Genomic DNA, 14,401 nt, shown 5'->3' on the forward strand with positions numbered 1-14,401 from the left:
GAGATGATATTAGGTGATTTATAAGTTGCAAATTCCAGCTTATTTTTTTAAAAAAATAAGAAAATGAAAAAAATGAAGAAAACGGAGTATCCAAGAGAAATCCAAGAGATTTATGGATATAATCGTATGAACTGAGTGATGAATAACAATAAAAATTAGTCATAGTCCAATTGATTTCGTGAAACTGTGAAAATTTGGATTATTAGTAAGTATTCAAATGAGGAGTTGGCTGTTCCATTTTAGTTTAACTACATGCTTATATATAGAGTGTTCCTTAAAATTATATACAACCTAAGTATTAATTATCTTAACTTGAAAAACAATAATGTTATATATACAAGAAGAACACCCAAGATAAACTCTATGTTCTTTATAAGAAATGAAGTCGATATCATGTTTCGTTGACGACAAATCCACATTGTATTATTTGGACATGACCTTTACCTTCTCCTCACGCAACCGGCATTGTTGAAGTTTCCACTGTCTCTCTTTGGACCCCACATTTTAATGCCTAAACTAACCCACTTGTATCATCCATACTTCAATATAGCTGCACACTAATACGATACGATTCAACTAACATTAACCGTATTTTGTCACTAATTACACGAAATGTATGTAGTGTCTCCATGGTTGTTTCATGATTTTTTGAGTTAGGTTTGGCATTTGGGTATCTGTTCCAATCGGATTTCAGATTTTTATATATGTCTATGTAATGTTAGATTAATAATAATTTGTGTTTGGATAAATTTTATAATTATGCCTAAGACTAATTTTACATTTGGATTTATTTTGGGTAGTAATATTTTGGATTCATTTAAATATAATATAAAAATAAAAACGAAAATAAGTGTTTACGTGATTTTTTTAGATTTTGAATGCTATTTTCAAATATAACTTAGACATTCGAGCTCGTTTTCCAGGTTTTGAGTCTTCAGATCTCCATTGGATTTAGATAATACTCATAATTCGGATATCTCATTGGTGAATCCATTCATTAATTTTTATAGAACTAATCGGATATGAATTTATCCGGTACATAATTTTTTTATTAGAGTTTAGTTTAGAGATCTGGTTGAAATACAAACGTCGAGAATTATTTGAGTTTTCTTAGCAATATTCATGATTTGGGAGGTTGTGAGGTGTGTACGGACGACTGTGTGAGACAAAATAAGTTAATAGAGAGGAGATCTATTGTGGGACAAGGCAATTAAGGGGCGGTAATCTCCGTCGTTTTACAAGCAACTTAAGTGGGTCGGCCCTCCTGACTTTTCCATTTTATCCGTGCAATTTACGCATTTTCTAATTGCATATCTTACTTGTTTAGCTTGTTCGTTCTATTTGTTCTCTTAACTTATGGCAAGTTGTCAAATGGCAACTATATTCGGCTTATTTAAGCTCCAGATCTAACTATATATCATAAACACACGTAATGCGACTACACGAGCAATCTTTCTATTTTATTTTGAATGCATTCCCTAATCGAATCACTACAAATATGAATATCGAATAGTGGCATAACAAAACTCGCCCGTGCCGTTTCAAACTCAGCAAACAGTCATCGTCTATGCTCAGAGCCATCCCTGATCAGATAACATAACCAATCAAGATAATAAAACAGATTATAATATATATATATAACGTTCTTAAATACTATTTTGAATACACACGAATTCAATTTCATCTCCTTTAAATTTATTGTTGTATACATAACATACATAGCCAACCGTTTTGGAATCTTTTCTTCGTTTTACGTAAGAATATTGATTCAGTAACGTGTTGGTTTAAAGAACCAAATGTTAATGGTTGACATAATAAGAAAGATTAAAAACTCATATTAATGAAATATATAGACGCTAATGTGTTTGTGAAAACCTTCTGGGATATGTAGTTTATTATCTGGATTAGGTAAAGATAATTGGACATTTTGAGTGGAGGAATCTGCAGGGCACTTGTTACTTTCATGGACCCCCATGAAATCACATCTTCTTAAATCAGATTATTGAAACACAGTTGCATACGCATCTCTAGATATCAAAGACTGTTCCAAACACATGTATGAAATTAAAACTCGTTGATTCTATAATTTTCCGTTATATTCTCACGTGATTTGAAGTTATTGTGAGTCACATAGGGAGAGTAAATAAACCTGCAGAACTTTCCATATATTTTTTGAACTATTTTATCGAGATGAGAATTAATGTATTTATAGAAAGTTCGTATTAGCACTAAAAGTATTTGTAGAAAGTTTGTAATGGAGGGTTTGCTGTAGAGGGCCTTCCGTAAAAGGCACCACATACTGGAAGATCGCTTTATCATGCATGGAATGGACATGATTGATGGTGGCTGCTATATGCTAGGGACATACATTTTCTATTTTTCTTCACGCATTATCTAAAGAGTTAGGAAAACATTTCAAAATTAAAAGGCGTTGCTCCTATGTTTAATTTACCCCATTCATAGCATTAGTAATACCAGATTTTAATATAGCTCTAGTCAAACCAAATTTAAAGAATTCCGATATATGCTAACATTTTTATTTAAATAACATAAGATTTTTGGGCAAAAGAGTTTGAATCTGAGTAAAAACCAATATACGTTGATCGTTCTGGTCAATGCATGTTAGTTTAAAAGACCAAAACTAAGAAATAATAATGGTAGCAAGTTCATTTCAATACGACATGACTCAGAATGTGAAAGTGGTAGGAGAATAGCACCATACTCATTACCATCCCTCAGCTATAAAATAAACCCAACTTTGCCTCTCCATTTTCAAGAATCTCTCTCAGCTTCTTTTGTCTCTGTTCCTAATGGTTTAAACAAGTCCTTATGACGATGGAAAAGATAAGCTCTATTAAGAGCAGAGGACTTAGATTACCACCCGGTTTCAGGTTTCATCCGACCGATGAAGAGCTAGTGGTTCAGTATCTATGTCCAAAAGTGACCGGTTTACCCTTACCAGCTTCTGTTATACCGGAAATTGATATCTGTAAAGCTGATCCATGGGATTTACCAGGTAATGAAATATAAACATACATTTTTGGGTTTCATTTTTTTGATGGATTTGCATGTATATTGTATGATCCAGGTGATTGTGAGTCAGAGAGGTATTTTTTTAGCACAAGGGAAGCTAAATACCCAAACGGAAACCGGTCGAACCGATCAACCGGTTCGGGTTACTGGAAAGCGACTGGAATCGATAAGCAAATAGGGGGAAAGAAGCTTGTTGGGATGAAGAAAACTCTGGTTTTCTATAAAGGGAAACCACCAAACGGGACAAGAACCAATTGGGTTCTTCATGAGTATCGTCTTCTTGATTCTCAGCAAGAATCACATGTAAGGTTCACAAACTCTGATCATGAATATTCTTCGGTTTGATTGAAACTTTGCATAAGTTTTGTTCTTTTGTTTGTTTTTTAAGGGAGAGAACACGGACTGGGTTTTGTGCAGAGTGTTTTTGAAAAAGACGAGCAATGCTAATAGTAATAAGAGGAAAGAAGATGAGAAAGAGAGGAAGGAAGAGAAAGAAAGTGACAAAGACGACAACAAGAGTGCTTGTCCGATATTCTATGACTTTTTGAGAAAAGACAAGAAGAGAAAAAGATGCTGCGATTTGAATGTGACTCCGACGTGTTGTTGTTGTTCTGCTTCAGCGTCTTCGTCGGTTTGCTCAAGTGCTTTAACACAGACATCTACTCATAATGACTCTGATTATCATGAAGAAATTACTTGTCGGGAAATTAAATTTTGTTTGTTTCTCTAAATAACAACTAAAAAGTTCATAATAAGATCAGCATGACCACCAAGTGGTTACGTAATCCAGACTCATAGGGATTTGGTATATATTTAACTAGGTAAAAAACACACGCATTGCATTTTATAAAAATAAACATATCACAGTTTATAACTTATCTTTTAATATAAAACTGCTTACCTTTGGTTTTGAGGAAGTTCTCATTTTACAAACGTTGATTGCATATGATTCCCTTGCTGATGGTACTAAGAATATATATAAACGTAATGGGCAAGTGCAAGTTATATCAATTATGAATTGATATAAAATCTCAGCCCAGCCCATATGACATAAGGAGGTCACGTAGGTTGCAATATATATATGTTCCATGCGTCTGATTATAAAATAGATCTAACGCCGAACCCTAAAAGGAACATAGACAAAAAGTTTGTCAAACTTTTGAGATTTGATCTCAACGGCACTAACATCCCGATCTGATCCAGTTTGTATGCGTGTGGATACCGGTAGAGGCACGACGTTTGGAGTGCTAGAAATCTTGAGTTGGTTTATTCATCTTTCCGCTGCAAATAACCATGTATACTCGAGACTCTAAGATCTAAATTTATTTCAATATTTACATGAGATCTAGGCAAACTGAATTCATAAATAGATTTATAAATTGTTATAAACCGGTATGAAATTCCAACAGTGATATTAGAGCCTACCTGCATAATATTGATTTGAATCTAGTTTAATTGATATATATGATATATTTGTTGAAATCGATATAGCAATTTTGAAAGTGGTTATAATTTGATTATAATCAATCGCTATATAAATATTACATACAATTGTAAGTGTTTCATCGCATATGTAAATATATAATTTAAAAGGAGCACTCGTTTTATTGTAAAACTTGTTAGCTGGGTTTTAAATTATATCATGAACTCGTATGATTGTGCGATTATAACAAGCGTGGGTTTTTTAAACCAATTGTTTAAGAACATGCGCACGTCAAAGAAATAGTTTCTGTGCGTATGAGGGAATCGTTCTCGTTCTTCTTGTTAGTCTCAAACTGTAACTTTCATCAATACTGATTTATGAAAATAGTCAAAAGTTCATAGCTAATAAACGTGTATATGATACAGTTTTGCTATGGAAGCTAGAGAATATATGTATATTTAATTTGTTGAATAATTACATATATGTTTGAGACCAATTAAGGTAATTAAAATCATATGTCGATATTTGCATTTATGAATTTGGAATTTGGTTCATGCATATCTAATTAATAAGGTAATCATGTATTATTGTAATATATAAAGTGATCCTATAATTAAATTTACATGTGAGACCTATTAAACCGGTTAAACCAATTTTGGTTTGATTGATTAATATGATTAATCAGGTTTAATAGTTTTAATCTTTTGTTCAGAACTAATATGATTAGATTCTAAAATAAAATATATATTAATTAATAATTTTAATTAGATTAAAATTAATTTAATTATTTATAATATAGTCATTTGTAATTCAATTAAATACATATAAGATATGTATTAGTTATATTTATATTTTATATTTGATATAAATTTTAATTATAAAATAAAATTGAATTAAAATTCGTTCCTTAATTAATTTCAAATATTTTTGATGTCTACCCAATCTTATCAACCATCAAGGCTCATTTCATTGTAAGATAGACTTGCCAAAGCAAGGTGTCTACAATTACATGAGTGAGGTGGATGGTAACGGTTACCATATGAAATAAGATTGGTTTACTTGACTAGGCTATCAAAACAGTTTTGGGCTTAGAGACATAGGTCGGATAAGACATAAGATGTCGTCTGACAACCAAAAATTATATTGGATATAATTAGCAAAATGTTGCTTACTTAAATAGCTAGACATTCGGGCAATGAACAAAGCTCACTCGAATTTTAGTGAAATATGGATCTTGGATTATTATATTCATTTGAGGAAAATATTTTGAATATAGTATGAGTTTTCTTAATTGTTAAGATTTCTCTAATTCTTGAACATCATATTGATATTCGCTATTCTTCTATTCCAGAAATGTCAATCCTCCACAGTTCATTCTCATTGCAATCTGTCCTTGAGAAGGACAAATTGAATGGGTCAAACTTCCTCGAATGGTATCGAAACCTGAGAATTGTTCTCAAACAGGAGAAAAAGGACTATGTCCTAAAAAAGTTCTTCCTGAAAAACCTAAAACCAATGTCCAGCACGCTGAAAGAAATGCTTATGATAAGCATGTCAGTGATAGGGTCGATGTGTGTTGTCTTATGTTGGCAACCATGAACTCGGATTTGCAAAAGCAATATGAGAACGTGGATTCACCAATTGACATGATCACTAGCCTGAAAGGTATGTTTCAGGAGCAGGCTCGAACTGAGAGATACCAAATGGTTAAGTCTCTCATTGAGTGCAAGCTATCAATAGATGGTCTAGTTAGTCCACATGTCACTAAGATAATAGGTTATATTGATAACTTGGCTAAGCTGGATTGTCCTATCAGCCAAGAGTTGGCGACTGATCTTATTCTACAGTCACTGCCGTCAAGCTATGATCAGTTTGTTATGAACTACAACATGAACAACTTGACAAAGACTTTGACTGAGCTGCATGGGATGCTTAAAACAGCTGAACCCAACATCAAGAAGGATACCCCAAATGTTCTTATGGTACAAGGGAGTAACAAGTTTAACAAAAACAAGGTAAGAACAAAGGAAAGGGTAAGTCAGGCTGGATTACGAATCCAAGCAAGTCTGATCCTTCTCCTAAGTTCAAGCCTGGTCCTTCTAATGTTGATAAGTGCCATTATTGTAATGGTTCTGGGCATTGGAAAAGAAACTGTGAGAAATATTTGGAAGATTTGAAAAAGAAGAAGATTTCTGAAACGTCATCTTCAGGTATTGATGCTATAAAAGTAAATGTTACTATTTTTTTATTCTACTTCTTTGGTATTTGATACCGGTTGTGGTAGTTGAAAACAGACTACAGCGTTTAAAATATATACAACCAAGTGTGGTAGTTGACATATCCTGACAAATATGATGATCTTTTTTTCTTAATATGATGATCAACAACCAAGATATATATCAGATAGCTGAAGTTTAAACTAGACAATATATTAAAAATTACTCTCCACAACAAAAAAGTGAAAAATAATAATACAATCTATACTAATACAAAAAAAAATTGAAACAAAGTTATAGCAAATTCGTTAAATATAAATGATTAATTATATATATAATATAACCAACATAGAAATCAAATACAAAAAGTTATAGAATAAAAATAAAACAGTAACTAATTATACTCTGAAAACTAAACAATAATTTATATTTAAAAAATTTAATCATTTTTGATAATTTTTTATTTGTCAAATATTTCAAATTTGTATCATAATGACCAGTATCATATTTTTGGGGTACTTTCTAGCCAATTATAAAAAGTTATAGTGAATCGGTTAATTTATTGTTTTGTATTATCTAAATTAATATGTATAAGATAAACTACGAAAACTTAAAGGATTGATAAACAAAAATATGATATTTTTGACATTTGTATCATAATATTTTCAAACAAATTATTTTCGACAAAACATTAACATTTGCATTACAATATTTTATAATAAAAAATTTATTTTCAACAAGATAACAAAACATTCAATATACAGTAGTATAAATTTATTTAACTATATTTTACCAATTAATATGTTTTATTCTTTTTTTTTATTTACTTGGGTTTTACCCTAGTATATACATATATATATATATATATATATATATATATATCAACAGCCGTCTTCTTCTTATCTCCTTCCTAATTGTAAGCTCAGCTACCTTTTCTTTTATCGTGGACCTCAATTTGATTGAGTCTACAGGAATCGTGTTTGCTTATATAATGTCTGTCCAACTAGTCTCCACCGATGATTCGATAAGCAGTCTCCCAGATGACGTCCTTGGCAAAGTCCTCTCCTTGCTTCCGACAAACCAAGCAGCTTCCACATCGGTTCTGTCGAAAAGGTGGAGGAATCTGTTTCATCTTGTAGACAGCCTCTATCTAAGCGACGACGCAACCCGTGACCCTCTTGGCTTCCCTGATCTAGTCGAAAAAACACTTTCTTTGTTCCGCAACAAGATCAAGACATTGTCTCTGCGTTCTAAACACAAGCACTACAGTTACGACTGGATCTACACCGTCCTGCTAAGCAGCTTCACAGAACTCCACCTGGAGAGCTCAGTTTATCATATCATAGGAATAGAAAACTTGGCGAGCAACACGCTGGTCAAACTCACTATATCCCACGGGTTCTGTCTCGCAGGTTATTATCCTTTCGCTCCTGGTCACGTGCCTTTCCCAAACCTCAAAACGCTCTCTCTCATCCTCTCGGCAGGGTTCGGTATTCCCGAGATGTACGGACACCTCATCTCCGACTGCCCTGTCCTCGAGGAGTTGCTCGTACGCTACGATCCTTGCTCGGATTTTGGTTGCACGGTGTTTAGTAGTTCCGTTGCTGTGTTGAATCCTTGTGTTAAGAGGCTTACCTTCTCTTGCCCTTTTCGTTGTTACCTTGACCATATTCTCGGTCAGGTGTTTCGAACACCGGGTCTTGTGTATCTTGACTATTCTAGTTTTGTCTCGAGGCTGTATCATGTTGATCATATGAGCTCGCTTGTCGAAGCTAGGCTGGATATTCTAATGGAGCCACTTTTAGATGATGATGATAGTGAGGATGATGGAGGTGATATTTTGCCTGATGTTACGAATTTGGTTGCAGGGATAAGCAATGTTAAAACCCTTCACTTGTCTTCTGACTCTCTTGAGGTCAGTTTTGTTATTTTTTGTCAAAGTCTCTGGGTTTTTATATATATATATATATATTTGTTTTGGTTTGTGATAAATAAATAATAATAAATCTGCAGGTGTTTCACCTATACTGTAAATCAATGCCTGTCTTTCACAAGCTCCTTACTCTGTCTTTTGAGAGTCACAAAGAAAGAGGATGGCAAGTGGTGCCACTTCTTCTCAACAACTCTCCCAACCTAGAAACCTTAGTCATCAAGGTAATTAAGTACCAGTTTTGTTGGAGAAAGACACACGTAATGTTTGATTGTACATGGGTTTTTACTGTGTTGCTATGCTTTCAGGGTCTTGTGCACCAAGTTACAAGTGCCTGTGTTTGCACCGCTAGGAAGAAGAAAAAGAAGATCATGAAGGGAAAAGTATGTTGTTTATCGACATGTCAAGTGAAGGTGCTAAAAGTTTTAGGGTATGGAGGAACTAAGAGAGAGCTGAATCAGATGAAGCATTTCTTGGGAAATTTGAAATGTCTTGAAACTGTCAAGGTTGGTGTCAAATCTTTGAATCGCGTAGAAGACAACAATGTTAGCAAGACTTGCCAGAGAATCATCAATGCTCTTAACAAGGACTACCACCAGAGAATCATCAATGCTCTTACTAAGCTTCCCAGAGCTTCATCAAGTTGTCAAATCCATTTCTTTTGATTACCTCTTATAAATCGTTAGCATCCTTAATGTTTTTTTTTTTGGATGATAAACTCTATTAGGATAATCAAGATATTATACTTTGCTATTTATTTGAGGGGAGCGTCAGGTATGAGTTATATGTCAGATATTAAAAGTCAGTGCGGGTATGTCTTCAAAGATCAGAAAGAAAAAAATCTTGATTTGAAGATAATATGCTTTATCATTTGATTCTGGTGGCAGAAATTATAGAGAGAGCAGAACTATGTTGAGAAAGTGGATTGATGATGTGATTCCTAGGATACACTTTAATAATATTTTGAGGGCAGCACTACAAGAAACTTTGAAGTCTAGACAAACGAAGATCCACATCTCATTCAACTTCTTCTTCACCATGTTATCTTTTTTTATCAAACATCTAAACGTAGGCTCAATCTTGTTTGCTATTAGAAACTCATCCTAATGAGTCATGTCCCCCAAAGTCCATCACAAATGCATTGAGCTTTTGCTCCGCATAAATAAGCAAATGTAACAGCTAAGTTAAAAGGTGATAGAAATACACGTACATTTAGTATTGTAATATCTACAAGTATAAAGATACGTACGTTAATGTTGACTTGTTCGGTCAAAAAAAAAACGTTGGCTTGGCCATGTACGTTCATCACAAATTGGTTTTTGGCTTTCTCGGTTACAAAGAGGTGTTCCCTATATAGTTAAAATATTTTGACTATCTAGTGATTTAGTTTTCTTCATACACCGCAGCCATAGTTCCCACCGGGTCGAGGACCCGAAATAGCAGCTCGGCTAATGGCTGTAATGGCTCCAAACACAGCAGCATACCAGAACAAATTGCGACCCAATATCTACACAAGATATCAGAAAAAACTTCAATAACCAGAAATAATGCATCTACTAAACTGCTTTAAGGGTGTCTTACATGACCCTCTAGAAGAGACTCTTCGAGAAACCCAATGATGATTAACACAGCCGCAAAGCCGCCAGACACAAACGAGACGAACTTTGCAACGATGGAGATGATAGGCGAGGGGAACTGGTTCAGATACTGGGACGCGTGTTCTGCGCTGCTGTTAATCCTATGCTTGAATAAATGGTCAACCTGTAGAAGAAACAAAAAAAAAGAACAGATTCGTGAAGAAGGGAACAACAACACTGAAGCAGTTTTGTGTGAAGGTAACTACCTCATTGAACTCCCTGAAGAGCCATCTAGACAAAATTGGACCATCTTCTGGAAGATGCAGTGCTCGGATGATTGTAGAACTGTTCAGCATGACTTAGGAATAGATACACCAACACGAAGATGACAAGGAACGGTGACAGCAAAAGCATAGCAAGCCCAACCACAAACAGCCGCTTCTTGAACCTTTTCAAGGACTGTTTCCCATGGCATAGTCAGGATCTCGTTGTCTGTAACATGGAGACTGCAAATTTGACAAACACAATAGGTTATGGTCTAAACTGTTCATAACAATGTTGCCTCTTTAAAACTTTACCTGTTGTAATAAAAGTGCCGGGAAGTCTTAGAGTATCCTTCAACTGAGCAAAGAACCTTAAGAAGCAGAAGAGCGCCAAGTACCCAACGATGATAGCGGTTGTGAGCGTGAAAGGGGACAGAGGGTGCTCATGGATAGCTTCTTTGACAAGATCACACGGCTCAACCGCATCTATCCCACATTTGACAAGACTCAGAAGCTCGACAGCCCATTTGACAATAATACACCAGAGAGGCCCTTGTCTCTGTAGTAGCTGTAGAGCTTCTCGAAGAAGAGGTCCAAATCAGCGACTGGTTGTACGTTTAGGCTCTCTCCGTTGAAGGGCTCTCGCTTCCGGGGCTTGGTACTCACTCCCCCACCGTAGTTGGATAGCTCGATCTCGTGTGACGCATTATCGAGCAATCCAGTAGTCAAAGATGCTGATGATGATGATGATGATGGTTCACCACGTCGCCATTTGAAAAAGTTGAATACATTTGGGAGGTTTTTGGCCCCCACTCATCATTCGTAAAGACTGACAATTGGCCAACACAACCAGTCCATTCCCCACTGCGCTTACCACTTGGAAACAGTGCCTCACGAGAATGCAGTAACAGATCCTGCAAAGGGATAAATAAAAGTATCCATATCAGAGACATAAGGGAGATAACTAGAGACACACAGGCAAGTCAAGGATAGGGAATTTGAGGCTAAAAAGACATGCTTTTTTTATTACTGTTCCCAACGATAACAGAAACTATAAACTACCCAACCTAACTTTTGCTTAAAAACTCAGATTACTATTCAGTTCAAAAACTTACTTTCTTATTCAATGAAACGATGCAATTTAAGAAACATTCGAGCACAGGGAAGAGAGTAACATATACACAATCCAGGGGGGGGGGCAACCATTGCACAAACAAACATTACTTGATCAAACACAATTCCCTTAAAGAAGCAGACGCAGAAGAAGAAGAGCTTTGTCTACTTTGAACATCGATTCAATTCTACACGAAGCAGAAGAATTTAATTGGGTTTGCGTGGAAGAAAAGAGGAAGTGATAAAATAATATAATTGATCCTTTATGCCTTGGAGGACTTTACTTCAATTTTCGATTTGGGCTCTTCTCTTCTCTTGCTGCGGATTACTCTTTAACCAAAGAATACGTGATCACGACGAGTCCCTCTTTTCTTCTCCTCTTCCTTCTCTTTTTTTACCCCTCCAAGTTCCTTCCTTCGTTACATCTTAGGTTTAAAAAATAAAATAAAATAAGTAAAAATCAATTCTTTTCTTTTTGATTTTTTTTTTTTGGAAAATCATATGTACGACACTTTAAAAACAATTTTTTTTTTGAACGTCTGGATCGACACCTTAAAAACAATTTTTTTTTTGAACGTCCGTATTTAAAAACAATTTAAAGAAGACTCTTTATCAGTTGACAAAAAAAAGAAAAAAAGAGAGGAATTTTTATCATGGGCCAATTATTTTTAGTAGGCCACCGGCGCAGTTTAGTAAGACTACTTCAGGTAGTATGTAATATGCGTGCACACCTCATGAGAAGCCCTATAACTCTAAACAAAGGATTATTATCCTTTACTAATTGTGTGTTTAGGGGGATGATGTTCCAGAGGAACAGGCTTCCAGAGCTCTTCAATAGAAGGAAACCAAATGAATATTCTAAGGATGTGGTTAGGAGATTCAGTTCTCTCATGGAAGAGATTGGCTTCTTTGATTTCATCGTTATTCAAAGCCCCATCAAGTCCTGTGAAACCTGAGATTAGCATAGCACTAACACCAAGTCTTGTCTAAGATTAACTTGGCCCCCAAACTCCAGCTAGTGTACTTTCAACGCCTGCTAAAATGGAGTTCACACCAGTCATTGGTGCTTCAACTCCTGCTCGGCTCTTCACTGCAGCTCCTTAGCAGAAAAGAAGTAGCGGCGATACAAGTTCAGATGATGTTTCTAAGAGCTTGTACCGGAATGGGTATCTGAGAGAAAGATCATCTAGTGGAGATTTTACTAGTATGGTGATTCTTTTAACAGTTAAGTACTTGTTTCGATTGTTTATTTCAAACATGTTTTATTATATATACGCAGCATAAACAAAATGGCATCTCCACAAACGATCCGATAGCAACTAGAAGAAGAGAACAAGAAAGCTGTGGCTACATCGTGCCCTTGAGATTCTTTTTAGGACAACTTACATTATGAAGTTCAAGTGTAGTTAAACTATGAGCTCAAGTGGATGTGTAGTAAATAGAATGATAGCAAAGTAATCTATTTAACAAATCTCACATTTTAGATTTTCTTGACATTGCCCTTTTTCTTCAAAGTTTAAAACTCAAAACTCTACTGCATGTGTTTCCTTTGGATTCACTAATCTTTTTTCCTGTAGATTTGGTATGTATGTAACGGAGTGGTACCGTAATTAATTAATATCAAATCTTTTAAAGCCTCTCCGAATACACACCATTTTATAAGAACAATTTCTCCAGTCAACCCTCTATTTCCAATGTTCAAATTTGGTGAGTCATAGCTATAAAGACGAAACAAAAAGTTCATCAGTTGATTACAAAACATATAATATAAGCTATCTTCACTATTAACAACTAGAGGCCGGTCATCTTTATTGACTATCCTCATCTTATTCGTTACAAAGCTCCACTTTACTTTGTCCAATGCCATCACTACTTACACATTATTAACATTTTACAATTAATTTTACCAAAAAACATTATAATCTATCATATATATTAAATAAGTGAAATACAAACAAAACATGAGATTAGAAAAGAGAGTGATACTAATAATACATACGAAATAAATGGAGGAAATCCCTTGGAAAACTAAGTTTCAAAGTTTGAGGGTCAATGAGCCCCCGAGGCCCCAAATCAAACAAATGTCAGAAGAAGAAAGGAGGAGAAGAAGAAATGGAACTTGTATAGAGAAAGAGAGAGATTGAGTGAGATTTCTTTTTTCTTTATAAGGACAATAATCATTAGATTCCTTAGATCTTGTATGGACCACAACTAGTTCCATCATGCATTCCTAAGTCTTATAGTTTTCTTATTTTTCTCTTTGAATGAGCCTTTCTCGAATAAGTAATAAACTAATAGTAAAAATATTTTATGTCAGGGAAAGAAGAAAAAGAAAAAATAGAGAGCTTTGCCACTTTGTTAAGCAATATCTGACTCAGTTCCCTTTTTGGTGAGACTTCAAAACCCTAAGTTTCGATTCCCCTCTATTTGTAAGATTCGTTTATTTTCTTTCTGGTACAAAGAATATGAACACCTTCATTTGTCTTTGTGCTTTTGTGGAGACCTTTTACCATAAATTACTGCAGAGATTTTTAAGTTTTCTTTTCCGGAAACGATAATATATAATTAGGAAAGATCTATCCACTGGAAGTTGATATTCCAAAACCATATCAGCCAACTTTTTACAAAAATAAAAATTGATCGTTTTATATTAAGAAAAAGTTATACATGACTTTGCTTACATTACGACGTCATCACATTTAGATTAATCGTCGAAGACATTCTTCGTCTAAACATTCTTTTATAATTCGTACATTGGTTTCTATGTCTAACGAACTTGTATTAACTGCTAATCTAGAACTAGTTGTTAATCGATATTACTACAAAGTTATCCAATATTCCTTTTC

At 34.7% G+C, this 14,401-nt stretch overlaps 3 protein-coding genes across 8 annotated transcripts; 2 read left to right on the plus strand and 1 right to left on the minus strand.

Annotated features, from left to right (window-relative positions):
* The first annotated feature begins 2,707 nt into the window (after positions 1-2,707).
* On the plus strand, positions 2,708-3,818 carry LOC108849865 (NAC domain-containing protein 41). The gene is made up of 3 exons (XM_018623478.2): positions 2,708-3,016; positions 3,089-3,336; positions 3,422-3,818. Exons 1-3 carry the CDS (start codon positions 2,830-2,832, stop codon positions 3,761-3,763), a joined length of 777 nt encoding a protein of 258 aa, XP_018478980.1. The 5' UTR covers positions 2,708-2,829; the 3' UTR covers positions 3,764-3,818.
* A 3,755-nt stretch (positions 3,819-7,573) lies between these two features.
* LOC108849269 (F-box/LRR-repeat protein At2g29930) lies at positions 7,574-9,375 on the plus strand. Of its 2 annotated transcripts, XM_018622818.2 has the most exons (4): positions 7,574-8,084; positions 8,157-8,587; positions 8,686-8,826; positions 8,911-9,375. In XM_018622818.2, exons 1-4 carry the CDS (start codon positions 7,664-7,666, stop codon positions 9,265-9,267), a joined length of 1,350 nt encoding a protein of 449 aa, XP_018478320.1. In that variant the 5' UTR covers positions 7,574-7,663; the 3' UTR covers positions 9,268-9,375. The 2 variants fall into 2 exon arrangements, with proteins under 2 accessions (XP_018478320.1, XP_018478319.1); XM_018622817.2 differs by having other exon boundaries at positions 7,574-8,587.
* A 416-nt stretch (positions 9,376-9,791) lies between these two features.
* LOC108850924 (autophagy-related protein 9-like) lies at positions 9,792-11,992 on the minus strand. 5 transcript variants are annotated; one of them, XM_057009564.1, is made up of 6 exons: positions 11,840-11,984; positions 11,667-11,743; positions 10,758-11,356; positions 10,446-10,685; positions 10,184-10,363; positions 9,792-10,109 (listed from the first exon to the last, which is right to left on the minus strand). In XM_057009564.1, exons 4-6 carry the CDS (start codon positions 10,533-10,535, stop codon positions 9,996-9,998), a joined length of 384 nt encoding a protein of 127 aa, XP_056865544.1. In that variant the 5' UTR covers positions 10,536-10,685; positions 10,758-11,356; positions 11,667-11,743; positions 11,840-11,984; the 3' UTR covers positions 9,792-9,995. The 5 variants fall into 5 exon arrangements, with proteins under 5 accessions (XP_056865544.1, XP_056865543.1, XP_018479878.1 ...); XM_057009563.1 differs by having other exon boundaries at positions 11,624-11,743; XM_018624376.2 differs by having other exon boundaries at positions 11,558-11,743.
* Positions 11,993-14,401: the final 2,409 nt, after the last annotated feature.

This window comes from Raphanus sativus, chromosome 4 (genome assembly GCF_000801105.2).
Source record: "Raphanus sativus cultivar WK10039 chromosome 4, ASM80110v3, whole genome shotgun sequence".
NCBI classification, from domain to species: domain Eukaryota; kingdom Viridiplantae; phylum Streptophyta; class Magnoliopsida; order Brassicales; family Brassicaceae; genus Raphanus; species Raphanus sativus.

Excerpts from the sequence above, each read along its gene's own strand:
- LOC108850924 (XM_057009561.1), bottom strand. The coding sequence starts at position 10,535 with ATGCTGAACAGTTCTACAATCATCCGAGCACTGCATCTTCCAGAAGAT. Across the intron at positions 10,364-10,445 it reads TCTTCAGGGAGTTCAATGAG|GTTGACCATTTATTCAAGCA; the intron begins GTAGTTACCTTC and ends TTTCTTCTACAG. Across the intron at positions 10,110-10,183 it reads AGTCTCTTCTAGAGGGTCAT|ATATTGGGTCGCAATTTGTT; the intron begins GTAAGACACCCT and ends TATCTTGTGTAG.
- LOC108849269 (XM_018622817.2), top strand. The coding sequence starts at position 7,664 with ATGTCTGTCCAACTAGTCTCCACCGATGATTCGATAAGCAGTCTCCCA. Across the intron at positions 8,588-8,685 it reads TGTCTTCTGACTCTCTTGAG|GTGTTTCACCTATACTGTAA; the intron begins GTCAGTTTTGTT and ends ATAAATCTGCAG. Across the intron at positions 8,827-8,910 it reads TAGAAACCTTAGTCATCAAG|GGTCTTGTGCACCAAGTTAC; the intron begins GTAATTAAGTAC and ends CTATGCTTTCAG.
- LOC108849865 (XM_018623478.2), top strand. The coding sequence starts at position 2,830 with ATGACGATGGAAAAGATAAGCTCTATTAAGAGCAGAGGACTTAGATTA. Across the intron at positions 3,017-3,088 it reads TGATCCATGGGATTTACCAG|GTGATTGTGAGTCAGAGAGG; the intron begins GTAATGAAATAT and ends TGTATGATCCAG. Across the intron at positions 3,337-3,421 it reads ATTCTCAGCAAGAATCACAT|GGAGAGAACACGGACTGGGT; the intron begins GTAAGGTTCACA and ends TTGTTTTTTAAG.